This window comes from Diadema setosum, chromosome 8, assembly GCF_964275005.1.
Source record: "Diadema setosum chromosome 8, eeDiaSeto1, whole genome shotgun sequence".
In the NCBI taxonomy this organism is placed as follows: domain Eukaryota; kingdom Metazoa; phylum Echinodermata; class Echinoidea; order Diadematoida; family Diadematidae; genus Diadema; species Diadema setosum.
This window is the reverse complement of record NC_092692.1, coordinates 37,529,329-37,543,571: the sequence shown is the minus strand read 5'-3', so window position 1 is coordinate 37,543,571 and position 14,243 is coordinate 37,529,329. Positions and strand designations below refer to the sequence as shown.

The window sequence follows — 14,243 nt, the reverse complement described above, 5'->3', positions numbered from 1 at the left end:
AAGTGCTTGTTTGAATCATACTATGCTATATATATACTCTTTATAAAAATACATAGCTTTATATACGTCCTTGTAATAATAGACTTTAGCGATTCTATTTTTTCGTAGATGAACTTCGAAGAAAAGACGCATATAAAGCATTGATTACAAATGGAGAAGAAATTAAAAGGAATGAGCTAATAATACAACTAGTTATTAGAGCATCTGTTTACTGTAAAAATAAAAATTGTATATATATATATATATATATATATATATATTATACTGATAATCAAGACATCATATCAAAAAAAAATAGTGTTCAGTACATATATAATGAAATCTCAACATTAACTCAATTAAAATCTCAATGAAGACTAAACTCAAACTCAACAGTTCCGAGCGTATGTGTATATTATATGCATGCCAATGTATGCTATATATACTATATATAAATACATTACTTTATGTATACATCCATGTAATATTTGACTTTTGTGACTCCAAAAAAGCATGTAAAGACGCCTATCAAGCATCAATCAAGCATCAATTACAAATGGAGAAAAACATGAAAAAATAAGCTCATAATAATCATAACCAAATATCGAAGCATCTGTTTACTGCAATGGTGAGAATATGATAAATTTGCGGATAATCAAGACATCATATTTAACATAAAAGGTAAGTGGTCAATGCGAAAGTAATAAAATCTTAACATTACCTTTTGTAAATAATGAAAAATATGCATATAATATAGGTCTAGTCTCAGATTCTTAGAGATTCATTTCTTCACTTCTTGTAGAAAGAGAAACTGCTTAACCTGGTTTGGATGATGAATTTCATTTCAACCGAAGCATCCAATTCACTATGTCAAAGTCAAAGTCAGAGATTGCCTTCCTTGATGTTAAACTCAAAATATCTGACGGAAACAAGATTTCGACAAGTGTGTATCACAAGCCCACTGACAAACACACCTATCTTCGCCATGAAAGCTTCCATCCAAAACACTGCAAAGAAGCGGTCGTGTACAGTCAGTTTCTGAGATATCCTTGACAACGCAGCTCCAGGGCAACGCACTACGCGCATGACGCGCATAGCATTGTTGTTATGATTCATGTTTATCATTGTCCATCATTGTCTTTGCACTGACGAAGGTCTGAGGCAGACCGAAAATTTTGTAATAAAATTTTTGTGTAATCGTTGGATCCATGGCGTACTTGAGACTCTTTCTTCTAATAATTACAACATATATACTGTATATATGTTATACACATATAATATATACATATATATATATATATATATATATATATATATATATATATATATATATATATATATATATATATATATATATATATATATATATATTTCTAAATTTGCCTTCGAAGCTTCGTCTTATTGTGGGTCTATATTTAGCGATGACATCATTTTCCATGATAGCATAACATCGAGCTAACCACGTACCACCCAACTAAGACTTGAGGTAGAATTTGACGACAGATATGTTACAAATGATAAGTTCCTGCTCATCATAAAGAGCTAACATGTTTGTCATTCCAAGATGACTGAAAAATCGGGGTTTGCTGCATAATTTTCTTATCAATACTGACCCGTCTAGTAAAAAACGGGAAATACTGCTCAGTAGAGATTTAGTACTATGCAGCGTGCATTGTGAGAGCTGCACGCAGACTAGATGTACAGGGCAGATACACTCCGATCGACGCATCCCACACACACACACTGCACTGCCCCTTCACACATGTACATGTACAACGTCGCGTCTTCGGTAATCTTGTAACACCTATCCGTATATGTGGGACCGGGACCGTACTGTATGTGAGATTTGACATTGTATTCAAGTTGTGAGACTCTAACGTTAGAGACAGGGTCGCTGAGAAGATATTGAGTTGATGTGACTGAAACGAAACTGCGGCTTATGCATACGCACCAAACAACCGAAAGACAATCATGTCGTTCATGAGAACAAATCCTTTCACCTCGCCTGTTGGCCAGAGGATAGGTAAGTAAAGTGCCTTGACTGTTTCACGAAAGACAGCCGATGTTTTGATATGCCTGACAAATGTCATTCAATACAGACCATTGCGGCCACTGCATGCAGCACTGACTTCAGTATGCCACTGCCTGGCCCGGGACACCTGTGCTCAAACGTCTCTGCTGTGTTCAGTGTGGTATGGTAGTGTGTGTGACTGTGAGAAAACTTATACTGTCTGCCTGCAAGCCGTTCTTGACCAAACTTCAGATGACCACCTTTCTGTAAATCAATTAGACTCTATTATGAGTTCTACATTCAAAATCATGTTACTGCCGAATGCTGGATGATGATCATGAGTCACAGAGCTAAATTACAATACAGAACCTTCGAACCCCGAAAAGATGTGGGACCTAGTCTATTTCTATTTACATAGATATCTATATATATAACACATTAGACCTGTAGGTAAAAAAAAGCAAAGCAAAGCAACTAGTTTCTACATGTAAACTTCTCTCTCTGCGTAATAAACAATAATAAACAATAACGGTTGGCCCCTTCTGACTCAAAAGGGGTGTTTGACAGTATGGTAGATTCAGACATAGTGCAGAAGAAGAAGAAAGAGTAGAGTATGGAGTAGACTTACTAAACAACACAGCATCATAAATTATGATTATTTATTATACAAATATTAGTATTAATAAATTAGATGTTATCTCGGGTCAGGATCTTAACTCTATCCATGCTGTGAGTTTACGAGTACTTGATGACCCTTTTTTGGGGAAAGCTCCTTATACTTCCAACTCGTCGGTTGAGAATGATAAGGGCGTTAAGTTGCCACTAAACCCATAGTGTTCGAGACCACTTAACGCCCTTCTCGTTCTCAACAGACGAACTATAAGTACAACAGTCCACCATCTGGTGTATGTTTGTACTGTTTGGCTAAAACATGTGTCACACCCTTGCTGTACACAAGTGTTGGCATCTGGTTGGGCTACTGCTTGGCAGGTCTTTTATGGTGTGTAGTACTGTGCAACTACAAAATAAACTTAGTGCAGCTAAAAAACAACGTTACCCTTCTACCGGAGCAGGACTTTGTGGAGACTGAACCTCCTGCCTGAAACTGTTGTATTTATAGCAGAGACATTTGGTCCTATAGAGTCCTGCTGGTACTTTATACTACTCTAACATTGCATGGAGTTGAGATCACTTGCCAGTAAACAATGCAAACATCAACACTGCCCCAGAAAAAGTAGTCCATAATGCCTGTACGGTATTAAAGGCGCATAGTCCCGGTGGGTGCGGGGGCACTGTTGATGATACTGCCGATTGATACGAAGATTTGCCGAAGTTGAGCTGTCATCAAGAGTACCGGTAGAGCACGTACCAGTACAATGTAGGTGTTGCTAGGTAACGTTGCCTTTGTTGCCTTCTGTATTAATGCCAGGGTGCGTTACACTTAATGCTTCTTAGTATGACATCACAAAAGAAGTTTGCTACAGCTGTCATCCCCCTCAGCCGAATTGTGATCGGACCACGGACTACAGTGGATCGGACTTCTTCAGACTCGGGGGGGGGGGGGGGGGGGGGGGGAGATGGGTCAAAGCGTAAGTGCTAAAGAGGAGTCAAGAGCGTAGGTCTCTTTAGGAAACTTGTGCCGTGCGCCGCTTACGCATTTGACTAAACCACCACTGCCCCAGGGACCATGTGCCTTTTACTGCGACCAGCCCGAACTGTACAATGGAGCGCCCTGGGGTAGTACAGTCTAGGAGCTGTAGTGTTAAAATACAGAACTTCATTTTTGACAAAAGAAAGGTGCGTGACACAGGCTAGCAAATGACAGACACAAACTAGATTTGATACCTCTTTATGATTAAAAAAAATATATATTTTTAATGAAATTTCAATCTGTTTCAGTTGCATATATGGTTATATGTTCAAATCACCCCCCCCCCCCCCATTCAAAAACCTTACTTCAATAAGCACAATATTCTCCTCACAACCTCAGCTACAATTTTGTACATCCAGCCTTTTGAAGGAGTGACCTGTTTGTGACATACATTGTACACAACATGTTCCCAAGATGCAATTCATGTTTGTTTGTTTATGCTTGTTTGTCTGTGTTTTTTTAAGTGTGACACACACAGTGTGAAAACCATTTAAATAAAGCGGGAAGGAACAATTATTAGAAATCATTCAGACATAATTACACCAGCCTGTATGTGTTACTTTATATTTTCAGTGCTGTAAGTGTTTGACTTTTGAAATTTGCAACAAACACTTAGCCACTTCCAACTGCTACTTGAAATAATTAGAATTTTGAAGACATTGCCTCAAACTTCAGTAAGAGATGTTACCAATTGAGATTAATAATTCTAGACTAACTTTCTTTAGACAGTTTATGCATTATACAGTAAAAATTTTATTTTTTATCTAAAGAAAAGCATGACACACACAAAGAAATATGAAGATTTACATAAAGCTAGCATATATCTACAAGTGAATGTACCTGTCCAGTGTGTATTTTGTCCTTTAGACAGCTGCAGTCATTCTACAATGGGGTATGACTGTGGCTGCTGTAATGATTTGACAGTTGATAGTGATTATAAATGATGATAATACAATTCATAAGAGCTCTACTAACTGTATAGATGTCTAAACATACAAGCACATGAATACAAAGCGAGGCATCGTTTTCAAACAGCCACACAAAAGCAATGATACTACACTGACACCATCAATGCCACATATTATATGAGGACTGCAGGCTACAACATATGATAGCAAGCATTGAAAAATTACAATGCCTCAGTTTTGTTGGTACTACAACTATAAATATATGCAGGTACAAGTACAAAAATGTACAATATGTTTGCACATCTGTCATAGGAATAGCGTAAAGAGACAGGAATGCTTTGGTCAAAAGTTAGTGCAACCATCTGTTCATACCAATTGGAATCTTTTGAGATCGTACATAATGCACAGTGGTATTGAAGCGGTGATACCCAAATTTCTATTTACGCTGAAGATTAAACTTTGAACATGTTTTCAAACTTTCAAAGTTTGGGTGAAAGTTGCTGAGCAGCCTTGCAAAATTTAGTTCCAAGAAAAATGCAAAATATACCAAAGTATGATTTTTTTCTAACTTTGTTTCTAACTTTGCAGAGTTGGTGCAAGTTTTCATACATATATGTGTGAGTTTCTCACTACAGAAACTTAGCGATTTTCTCACGTAACTTTTGAAAGGACAGGTGTAGTACTGGAAAAGATGAACACTTCCCACTGGAGTATCAAAGGAAACCTTTCCACGTGGAGACAAGTCAAGGTTCTCAGCCAAGCCCAAAATGCTGGAAAAGATACCTTTCCCCCACGTGCCACTAGGCGTGTCTCTTCATCAGCCCGAAGTTCAAACTAGCGGGATATTTTGCGGTCTGGGAAAATAGCCCAATATTGTGAATGTGCATCTTCATCAGATTGAAACAGTCCGTTTGGGGAAATTAGCCCGAAATTTGATGAATGTGCACTTTGCATCACTCTTCAGTTTGAAAGTGGATTTCCTTGTGCAAATCTCCCGTATCACCGGATGTTTGATACACAACAGACTGGTACGGACACTGTTACAGGTATACAGTAGGTATCAGAATAGGTAGCAACAAGCTCGATCGACTCACGTTCATCGCGTCGATCTCAATCGTGTACACAATACATGAAATAAGCTTCAGGTCTATTTTCTACCGTTCTGTTGGCACATAAGTGTGCAAATCGTATCAACATTGTCAGTTTACAGGACACTGCGTACATCTGTGATAAGTAGACGGGGCCTTCGCCAGGAAGCAAAATGAAGGGAACAGTTTGTAACATCTGTTGCTTACAGTACGTGCACCAGCCAGTGCTTCCGTGTATGGTGCGTATGGTGGGGTCGATAAATTTTTGGTTTTATGAAGACGCAAACGAATTAATAGCGCGCTAGTTCACGAACTAGCCCAAGATTCTGGGGGAAATTTTCCCAATCAAATAGCACGCTATTTGCGGCTTCACTACACAAACAGTGCACTATTTTGACATCGTTTCTTACGCCCTGTTTGTAACCGCAAAATAGCACGCTAGTTTGAACTTCGGGCTGATAAAGACACATCTGTTGTGTTTTGGGGGGTTTTTTTTCAGATCTTTGGGGCCTTAAAGAGAATCTTGTATTGTCTCAACACAGAATAAAAAAATAGTTTTCTCGATACCCTAGTGAGAATTGTTGTTCTCCATTATTACGGGTTTACAGTGCTCTTCTGAACTGCTTGAACACTCTTGAATGCAGTTATTTTGCGAGGCACAAATTTGTAGGCCAGTTACAATTGATCACATTGCAGGCTCTTTTAATAGTAAACAAATACAGCAACACTGCAGTGCACTTGTGTATGATACTGTACATGTGTATCTTCTTTAATTTGCACGGGCACTAAGCAAAGCATTTCAAAAGTCACGTGAGAAAAATCACACAGTTTCTGCAGTGAACAATTTATACATGAAACTTTGCACCAAACTATGCAAAATTTATAGAAAAATTGCACCCCACCTTGCATGTTTTTGGGGTTTTTTTTCCATGGGCATGATTTTCCAAGGTGATCACTAGGCAAGTTTCACCAAAACTGTGCAAAATTAGCCCTGGACAAAAAATGCCAAGTTTAATCACCATAAATGGAAGGGCCGAAATTTGGCAATTGTACGTAAATGGGCCTCATGATAGGCCATAGCATGTCTGTTCGAAAAGAGTTTCTTTGTGTACATGTATATGTATGTACATGTATGATAGAAACACATCTGGTCAAAGCCTTGCAGGTAGCTGTCTGAAAAGTACTGTCAAGTATAAAAAGACATTAGGCATACTCACTTTTGAATTTTACTTTTTTTTAAAGGACATATTTGATCTAAAACTGTTTGAAAAGTCTTAGATGTCCTTCAGGCAGAAAAAACGTCACTTGTTTTGTGTTCAGTTTAAATATTTCAAAATGATGGACTCCGGTTTGTAATGCCAAAGAGTGTGTTTGCTCATATCTCAAAGTCTGCCTGTAACCTTTAAACAATCAGTTCTGTACGTCAAAAATTACTTTCCACATTTACACCACATTCCATGCATTCAGATACAGTGTCATCTGTTCATGTTTGTCCTCGATATCGTGATTTACTTTTAAATGTGTTTCCATGCGGTGTGGATTACAACACTCTGTGCCAAAGGCTCATGAATTTTCTTGAAGAAATTCTTTCAAACACAAAAACGTGTTTGTAATCACAATGCAGGGCCGTAGGAGATAGAAGATTGTAATGCCATAGTCTTGATTCTAGCCTGTTCATGTCCACCACCCCAGGCACTCCTTTATGTAGCCTGAATCATATGCATTTACAATAATATTTAATATTGATTGCAATATTTTTTCCAAGACTCATCTGTCCTATTTCTTTCAGCAAAGTATTACAATGCTGCTAGCGTCAGCAGTTGAACACACTTCTTGCTGGCTCAAGATAATTTCATATTAAGGTAGTCTGAAGTAGACTAGATTGGATCCACTCTTTGGTGCAAGTTGGGGAATGACAGCATACCAACCTATGTACCTGTTTTCAAGTCCCATTTGTAATTATCTTACACCAGTCATACAGGCTGATGTCCCATGTAAACAATGGTCCAGGGCAAATTACGAATGGGATATTTTTATCTAAAGGGGGTGTCATACTACTGGGAGAGCATGATTTTAGAAAAGCTTTAGCTGTGCACACATATTCCATGTCTTGATATCAAATATGACTAATGAGGTTTGGTCACAGCGATGTGAAGTGCAGTGTACCTATACTGTTTATGTTTTGTTTTTGTTTTTTTTTGCGAATTTTCGCGAGTCAGGTGCTATTTGCGAAATTAAAGACACGTGAAAATAATGACTAGTCCTGATATGAATGTGACGCACACATAGGCCTACACACTTCTCTATTCAGTACAGTACTCTACGATCGCGAATTTAACCATGGGGTCTATATAGACCATGGGCCACCAAGTGTCTCCCGGAATATTTTGTTACGAAAAGAGTCATTTTGTCGACGAAATGTTCACAAAATGTTGTCATTTTGTGACGAAATAATCATTGCCGTAACTAAATATTCCATGCAACACTTGATGCTCCATGGTCTTTGTCCATGGTTTAAACCATGGACAAGATTGTACCACCTTCATGAATTCGGGCCACAGTGTATACCGGTACTATTAAATCTGTTAAAGACGGGCTGATTTTGCTACAACACGCATTTCCCATATAGTATACTCAGGAGCAGTCGTCGTCGGGTTAATTGTGGCTGCATTTCTATCTTCAGTGACTGGGTGATATTTTCTTAGAATATTAGAATACTGCCCTCAGATGTCCAGATTGCCCTCATTACTATGCTTTGTGAAAATGCTGCCAAATGTAAATAAATCCAAGGACCTTTATTTCAATATCCCTCAGGGTCATTCAATGCACACTCGGTGATATCAGTCTGCAGTAGAAATCTATTATTCTAAGAATAGTGTATCACTTCCCAGTGAAGTGTAATGTATAGTTGAAATGGGGAGCTATAAAAGTATGGCAGAATTGAGCCCCAAAAGTCCCAATTATGACTTAATAAAGACATTTAACATCTTAAATCACCTGCTGTATGTGAGAATTTTTCAGTAATTAATATTACAAAGTGAAGTGCACTGGTTCAGATGGCAGCCGTTCACTCAGATACAATAGGTTTAGAGTGTTGCACATTGCTGCTTGTTTTTATGGCGCAGTGGCAGTTGCTAATTTATATTTGTATAGATGCTACATATGAGTATGTATAGTTACACATATGGCCATTTTTACAATCAGTGGTGTAAAACACGGTTTTGACACTAATTGGTGTATAACTTTCTTATACACTGACAGATATGCATTATTTTTTCTCATAAACTTACCACCCACAGTGTCTACCTTGGGTACCTTAATGAACTTTCCTCTCTTTTTCTTTCAGATGTGGCATGCACTTACATGCTTGAAATCCAACACTTTTGGTGTATGCACTCTGACATGGTTTTTTTGTCAGACCTAGCATATTAAATTGTTTATTCCTTTTCATTATTTTTGTTGTTGTGGTGATAGACAGGTATCCAAACTTAAGAACTATTATGTTTACCAGGTTCTGCTTCGTCTTCTTTAAAGACTGAAATTGTCCAAACTTTATGTTTCGGAGGTGACATTTTCCGTTAACAATTAACCCCTCTTTTGAGTTAGCTCTTGCTCACAATTATAAAATTCAACTTTGCTAATTTCCATCAAAACAGAATAGTAATCAATCTGACTTAACTTCGATCCAAAGATTATTTGATTCAAATAGCTTATCATTTTTTGGTGAGTGTTTATAAATTTATGCAACTTTTCCGTTAACTTTTCTGTCACCTCCGAGACAACAGATTTATGTATTTGATTTTTTTATTCTTGACATCAGTTATACATTACATTTACAAAAATGTAACATATCCCCTCACATTATCTCTGAAGGAAGGTAGTAGAAATATAGCCTGTTGTTTTCATTTCGGAGCAATTTACAATTTTCCGTTAACACTTGTCACCTCCGAAACAATCGTCACCTCCGAAACAACAAGCGTATTATATTTGATAATTTCTCGAAGACAAAGCAATTTTGTTTGATTTTGTCCAATTGACAGGAATCTCTTTTGGATGAAAATAGTAATATGGCAACAGGAAGTGAGAATTTTCTAGAGATTAATAAAAGATCTAATAAAAACTAAGAATTACTGTTTCGGAGGTGACAAAACACTGTTAACAAGAGTTTTTGCTCATTTCTATTGAAGAGAAACCATATCATGTACACTAATGGTTTCATTTATTTTAGTAACATAAGTCTCAAAGTGGAGAAATCAACTAACACACTCTCACTCTTATTTTTATTACTATACTGTACGTTTTAGGGCAAATTTACATTTTTTTCACTTTTTTAACAAAGAGAATGCACAAAATACACCCATCTGTTGTATATATAATATTGTTCTCAAGATCAATTCTCCTGCTTTAATTACGTAGTGTAAGTAAACATATAGATGCTTTCATCTTAGAAGCTTGATTTCCAATTTAAGCAATTTAGTTGTGAAGATTTACCACTCACAGCTTTCCATGTAGGTTGCTTTTTCTTGTGTTTCGGAGGTGACATTGTTTGTTAACACCATATTGTTAATATGTGATAGTGAAAGGCAAGACTTCAGTTCCTTTTCACTATTAACATTTTCAAATACATTTAATATCTACAAAATCATCACAATAGAAGTAACTTTTGTATACCTAGCTCACCAGAATTCCCTTGATACCAAAGTGATACATGTGGCAGTTCATGCATGCCCTAGTCCACAATCTTAAAAAAATCATAAAATAATCAAACTCCACAAAAAGTCCACATGCCTATAGCTGGTGCACAACTTGTTCTTGAATTCTTAGTTGTTGTTTTTCCATGTACAACGTGGTAATCATAAACAAAATTATGTGATTTTTTTTTTTAATATGACAATAATTATTACATTTTCCAAGTTGAACCAACTGTTTATGACATTGTATTTTTTAAGATTATTGAAGTTATCTGACAACTAAAGTGAACAGAGGAACAAGTCCCCAGGACTGGAAAGGGAAAGATCCAAAAACAAGATTTGTAGTTCTATCTCAATATAATTTTGATGACGTGTTTACCTTGTTTTGTTATTATGTTTTATCTTAGAATTTGGCTTTAAGTACTGGAATTTCAAGGAAGAGAAAATGGTTTCTTGAAGGACAAGTCCACCTTCATATATACATGTGGATTGAGTGAATGCAACAACATTAGTAAAACACATCATTGAAAGTTTGGGGAAATTGGACAATCCATTCAAAAGTTATGTTTTTTTTTTTTGTAAATATCTATGCAATCACTGCTGGATGAGACGACTACGACAATGTATGATGTCACATGCATACAACGATATAAAGAAAATATAAGTGAATTTCACAAAACTTTACTTTTTGAAAAAAGTACACATTTCTTCAGCTTGCTACTGGTGTATGTTAGGGCAATATTATTCACCCTGCCTTCCAAAAGAGAGAAGTCAAGTGCTCTTTTGTTATGCAAGAAAAGTGAAAATATGTTGAATTTTCTTGATACTTTCTCTATATCCTTGTACATGTGTGACACCACAAGCTATAGAAGTCTTCTCATTCAGCTTTGACTGAGCAGAAACTTCAAAAATTCATAACTCTGGAACGGATTGCCTTATTTTTCCTTAAACTCTCACTGATGTGTTTTACTAATATTGCTGTATTTACTCAACCCTCGTGTCTATTGAGGTGAAATTGTCCTTTTTTGGTTCCTTATAGGGTTATTTGAGACCAGTTTGTGTCCGGGACCTTCTGTGAAGTTGATGGGTAAAATTACTGAACTAAAAAAAATTTTCCCCATAAGTTCACACGAAAGCATTATGCTGCTCTCTTCAGCTCCGAAACACAAACTGTTGTCTTAACCAAACTGTAAAAACTTGCTAAAGATTAGTATGAATTACAATCCAAAACAAAATATGAGCTGGTATCCACTATCATGAAAGAGAATAACTAAACAAAATAACAAGTAAGAACTGAAAGAAAGAGCTTATATTTGAAAATTAAAGCCATGAGGAAAGACATGAATGTTCACAATTGTATTAGTTAACACCTGAGAAGTTGGGTTGTCTCTGTGTTGTGTCACCTCCAAAACAATAAAATGATTTTTTCTTATCTTATACTTTTTACTCTCAAAAGTGACTATGATTTGCTGGTAATTTTCAAGCAATTCAGAAAGATACATAAAATATATTTTAGTAATGTCAACAGTTTAAATGAATCTGGTATATAGAAAATTTATCCCAGATGAACCAAACACCTTTCACCAGTATTATAACATTTGTATGGTGGCTATCAAGAATGATGAAGAATTCATGAACATCCTTGAATTAATCTATTTATAATACTATGTGCAAACAAAAACATAATACAAGTCAAATAAGAATTTTTGCTTTTGGCATTCATAACCTATGTCCCCACCAAAAAATTACAATGGTACCCTCCGCAATGATAACTTTAAAGATAGTGAATCAATCTAAAATACAATTTGAGGGATTGAAACTATAACTCATTGCCCACACCTTACGGAAAACCCCATTCAATTTGTTTCAGAGGTCAAAGACAAATGAGGATTTTTGTAGAGCATGTCAGGAATCCCTTCCCTCCAAGTTCTGTATATTGTGTTTACACATTAATATGCAGTTCCAAGAGCATCCAAGTGCTAAACTTGGAAGAATCAGACTCCTGACATCCTTTATAACAATCCACATTTCTTTGAGACCACTTAACCAAATTGACTGGGGCTTTCTGCAAAATAGAGCTAAGATGTTATAATTTAAGACCCCAAAGTAGATTTTAGCTGATTTAATCATATTGGGTGCTATCAATGCAAAAGTCCAATTGTAATTTTTTTTTTTTTTTTTTTTTGGGGGGGGGGGGACATACTATATGAATACTTGAACACAATGTTAACATTGAATGTCACCTCCGAAACAAAGTTATTCTTCCCTGGTGTTGTGGAAAAAAATGTTCTGAGAGCAAAGAAACATTACTAAAATGATCTTACACACTCATTTCAATTTAAGGTAGAAAATGGAATGCCATGTTTCTTCAGATTACAATATCTAGCTTTAAATATGTTCATCATATTCTTACTGTAAATGAATATTTCAACACAATGTTAACATTGAATGTCACCTCCGAAACGAAGTGATTCTTCCCTGGTGTTGTGGAATAAAATGTTCTGAGAGCAAAGAAACATTACTAAAATGATCTCACACCCTCATCTCAATTTAAGGTAGAAAATGGAATGCCACGTTTCTTCAGATTACAATATATTTAGCTTACAGGCTTCGTCCAAATGGAAGGCAAACTACCGGTGCCCATGCTAATTAATGAAGTGTAAAAAAAACACTTGTTCTGTGTAGTTTATCTGCTTGAAACAGGAGTTAATTTCTTGTTCTCGAGTTATAATTACTAAAAACATTGATAAAAAGAAGAAGTTTTGTGTCATTGTCACTTATTCTCAAAAAAACTGAGTGTCAATATTAATGTCATCTCCGAAACATTCTATTATGTTAACTGTCACCTCCGAAACATCCATGTGTGAAAAATCCAAGATTTAAAGAAATGATTGGAATTTCATTTAACCTACATAGGAAGGTAGCCCTTCTTAAAGACTTGTTATAATATTGAGTTTGACCTGGCTTGCCCTCCATTAAATAGTTAAAATCTTAAAAATTGCATGTCTAATTGGTATTTTTACCAAAAATTTATAAATCTCATGTATTTTTTTTTAATTCACTTTATATTCAACCCCCAAATAGTTTTGATTCACAAACTATATATTGTTGTTAACCATATAAATTTTGCATGGTGAAGTTTGACTACAGAGTTTTGTCATTATGGTGCAATTCATGAAAACAAAATTTGCTTAAATTTACTCCAGGTGCCAGGGTTTTCCTTAAATTACACCAATAACTCTTCAGCTTTAAGGTCTGAAATGTTAATTTTTCAAAAATTTGAATACTTTCCAACAGGAATCAAACAGAATAATGAAAAAATATTTTGTTTGAAATTTTGACCCTCTGAGTACAAAAGTTACACCACTGATCGTAAAAAAGGCCATATCTATTTACATGTATAATATAATGTATAGCATACAGACATATTTGATTACAATGGAGAATTGCAACAAATAAAGACAAGGTGAAAATGATGGAGACAAAAGAGAGAGAGAGACAGACAGACAGACAGACACAGAGACAGACAGAAAGACGGGGCCATAACAAAAAGGAAACAAAAACAAATCAGTCTGAACTCTCTAGTTTGTAGACCTTCAAGTCCCATATGTACTGTACGAGCTGAAATTTTCGCGTGCAGATATTTTTGCGAATTGCTACTTGGAGGACATTTTTGCGTGTTGTTAATTTCACGGTTGCGAGGGTCTAACTGAACTTAGTTGTTTGCATGTTATTTTCGTGGTTCAAAGGCGATTCGCGAAATTCGCGAAAATAAAACCAGCTGGTGCCGCGAAAATTTCAGCTCGTACAGTATATTAAAAGGATGACATGGTATTGGTTTAGGTGAGGAGCATACAATTCTATAAGAGGAATTCAAAGTTTGTTTAATTAATAAAAATGGGTTTTGAAATTGCT

General features: G+C 36.0%; 1 protein-coding gene across 1 annotated transcript in view; it reads left to right on the top strand.

The window, feature by feature from the left end:
- Positions 1-1,950: 1,950 nt before the first annotated feature.
- LOC140232240 (TOM1-like protein 2) overlaps positions 1,951-14,243 on the top strand; it is a 46,107-nt gene continuing 33,814 nt past the window's right edge. Inside the window, exon 1 of the mRNA XM_072312374.1 lies at positions 1,951-2,002. Within this exon, the coding sequence (XP_072168475.1) occupies positions 1,951-2,002 (52 nt within the window). The remainder of the gene's footprint in view (positions 2,003-14,243) is intronic.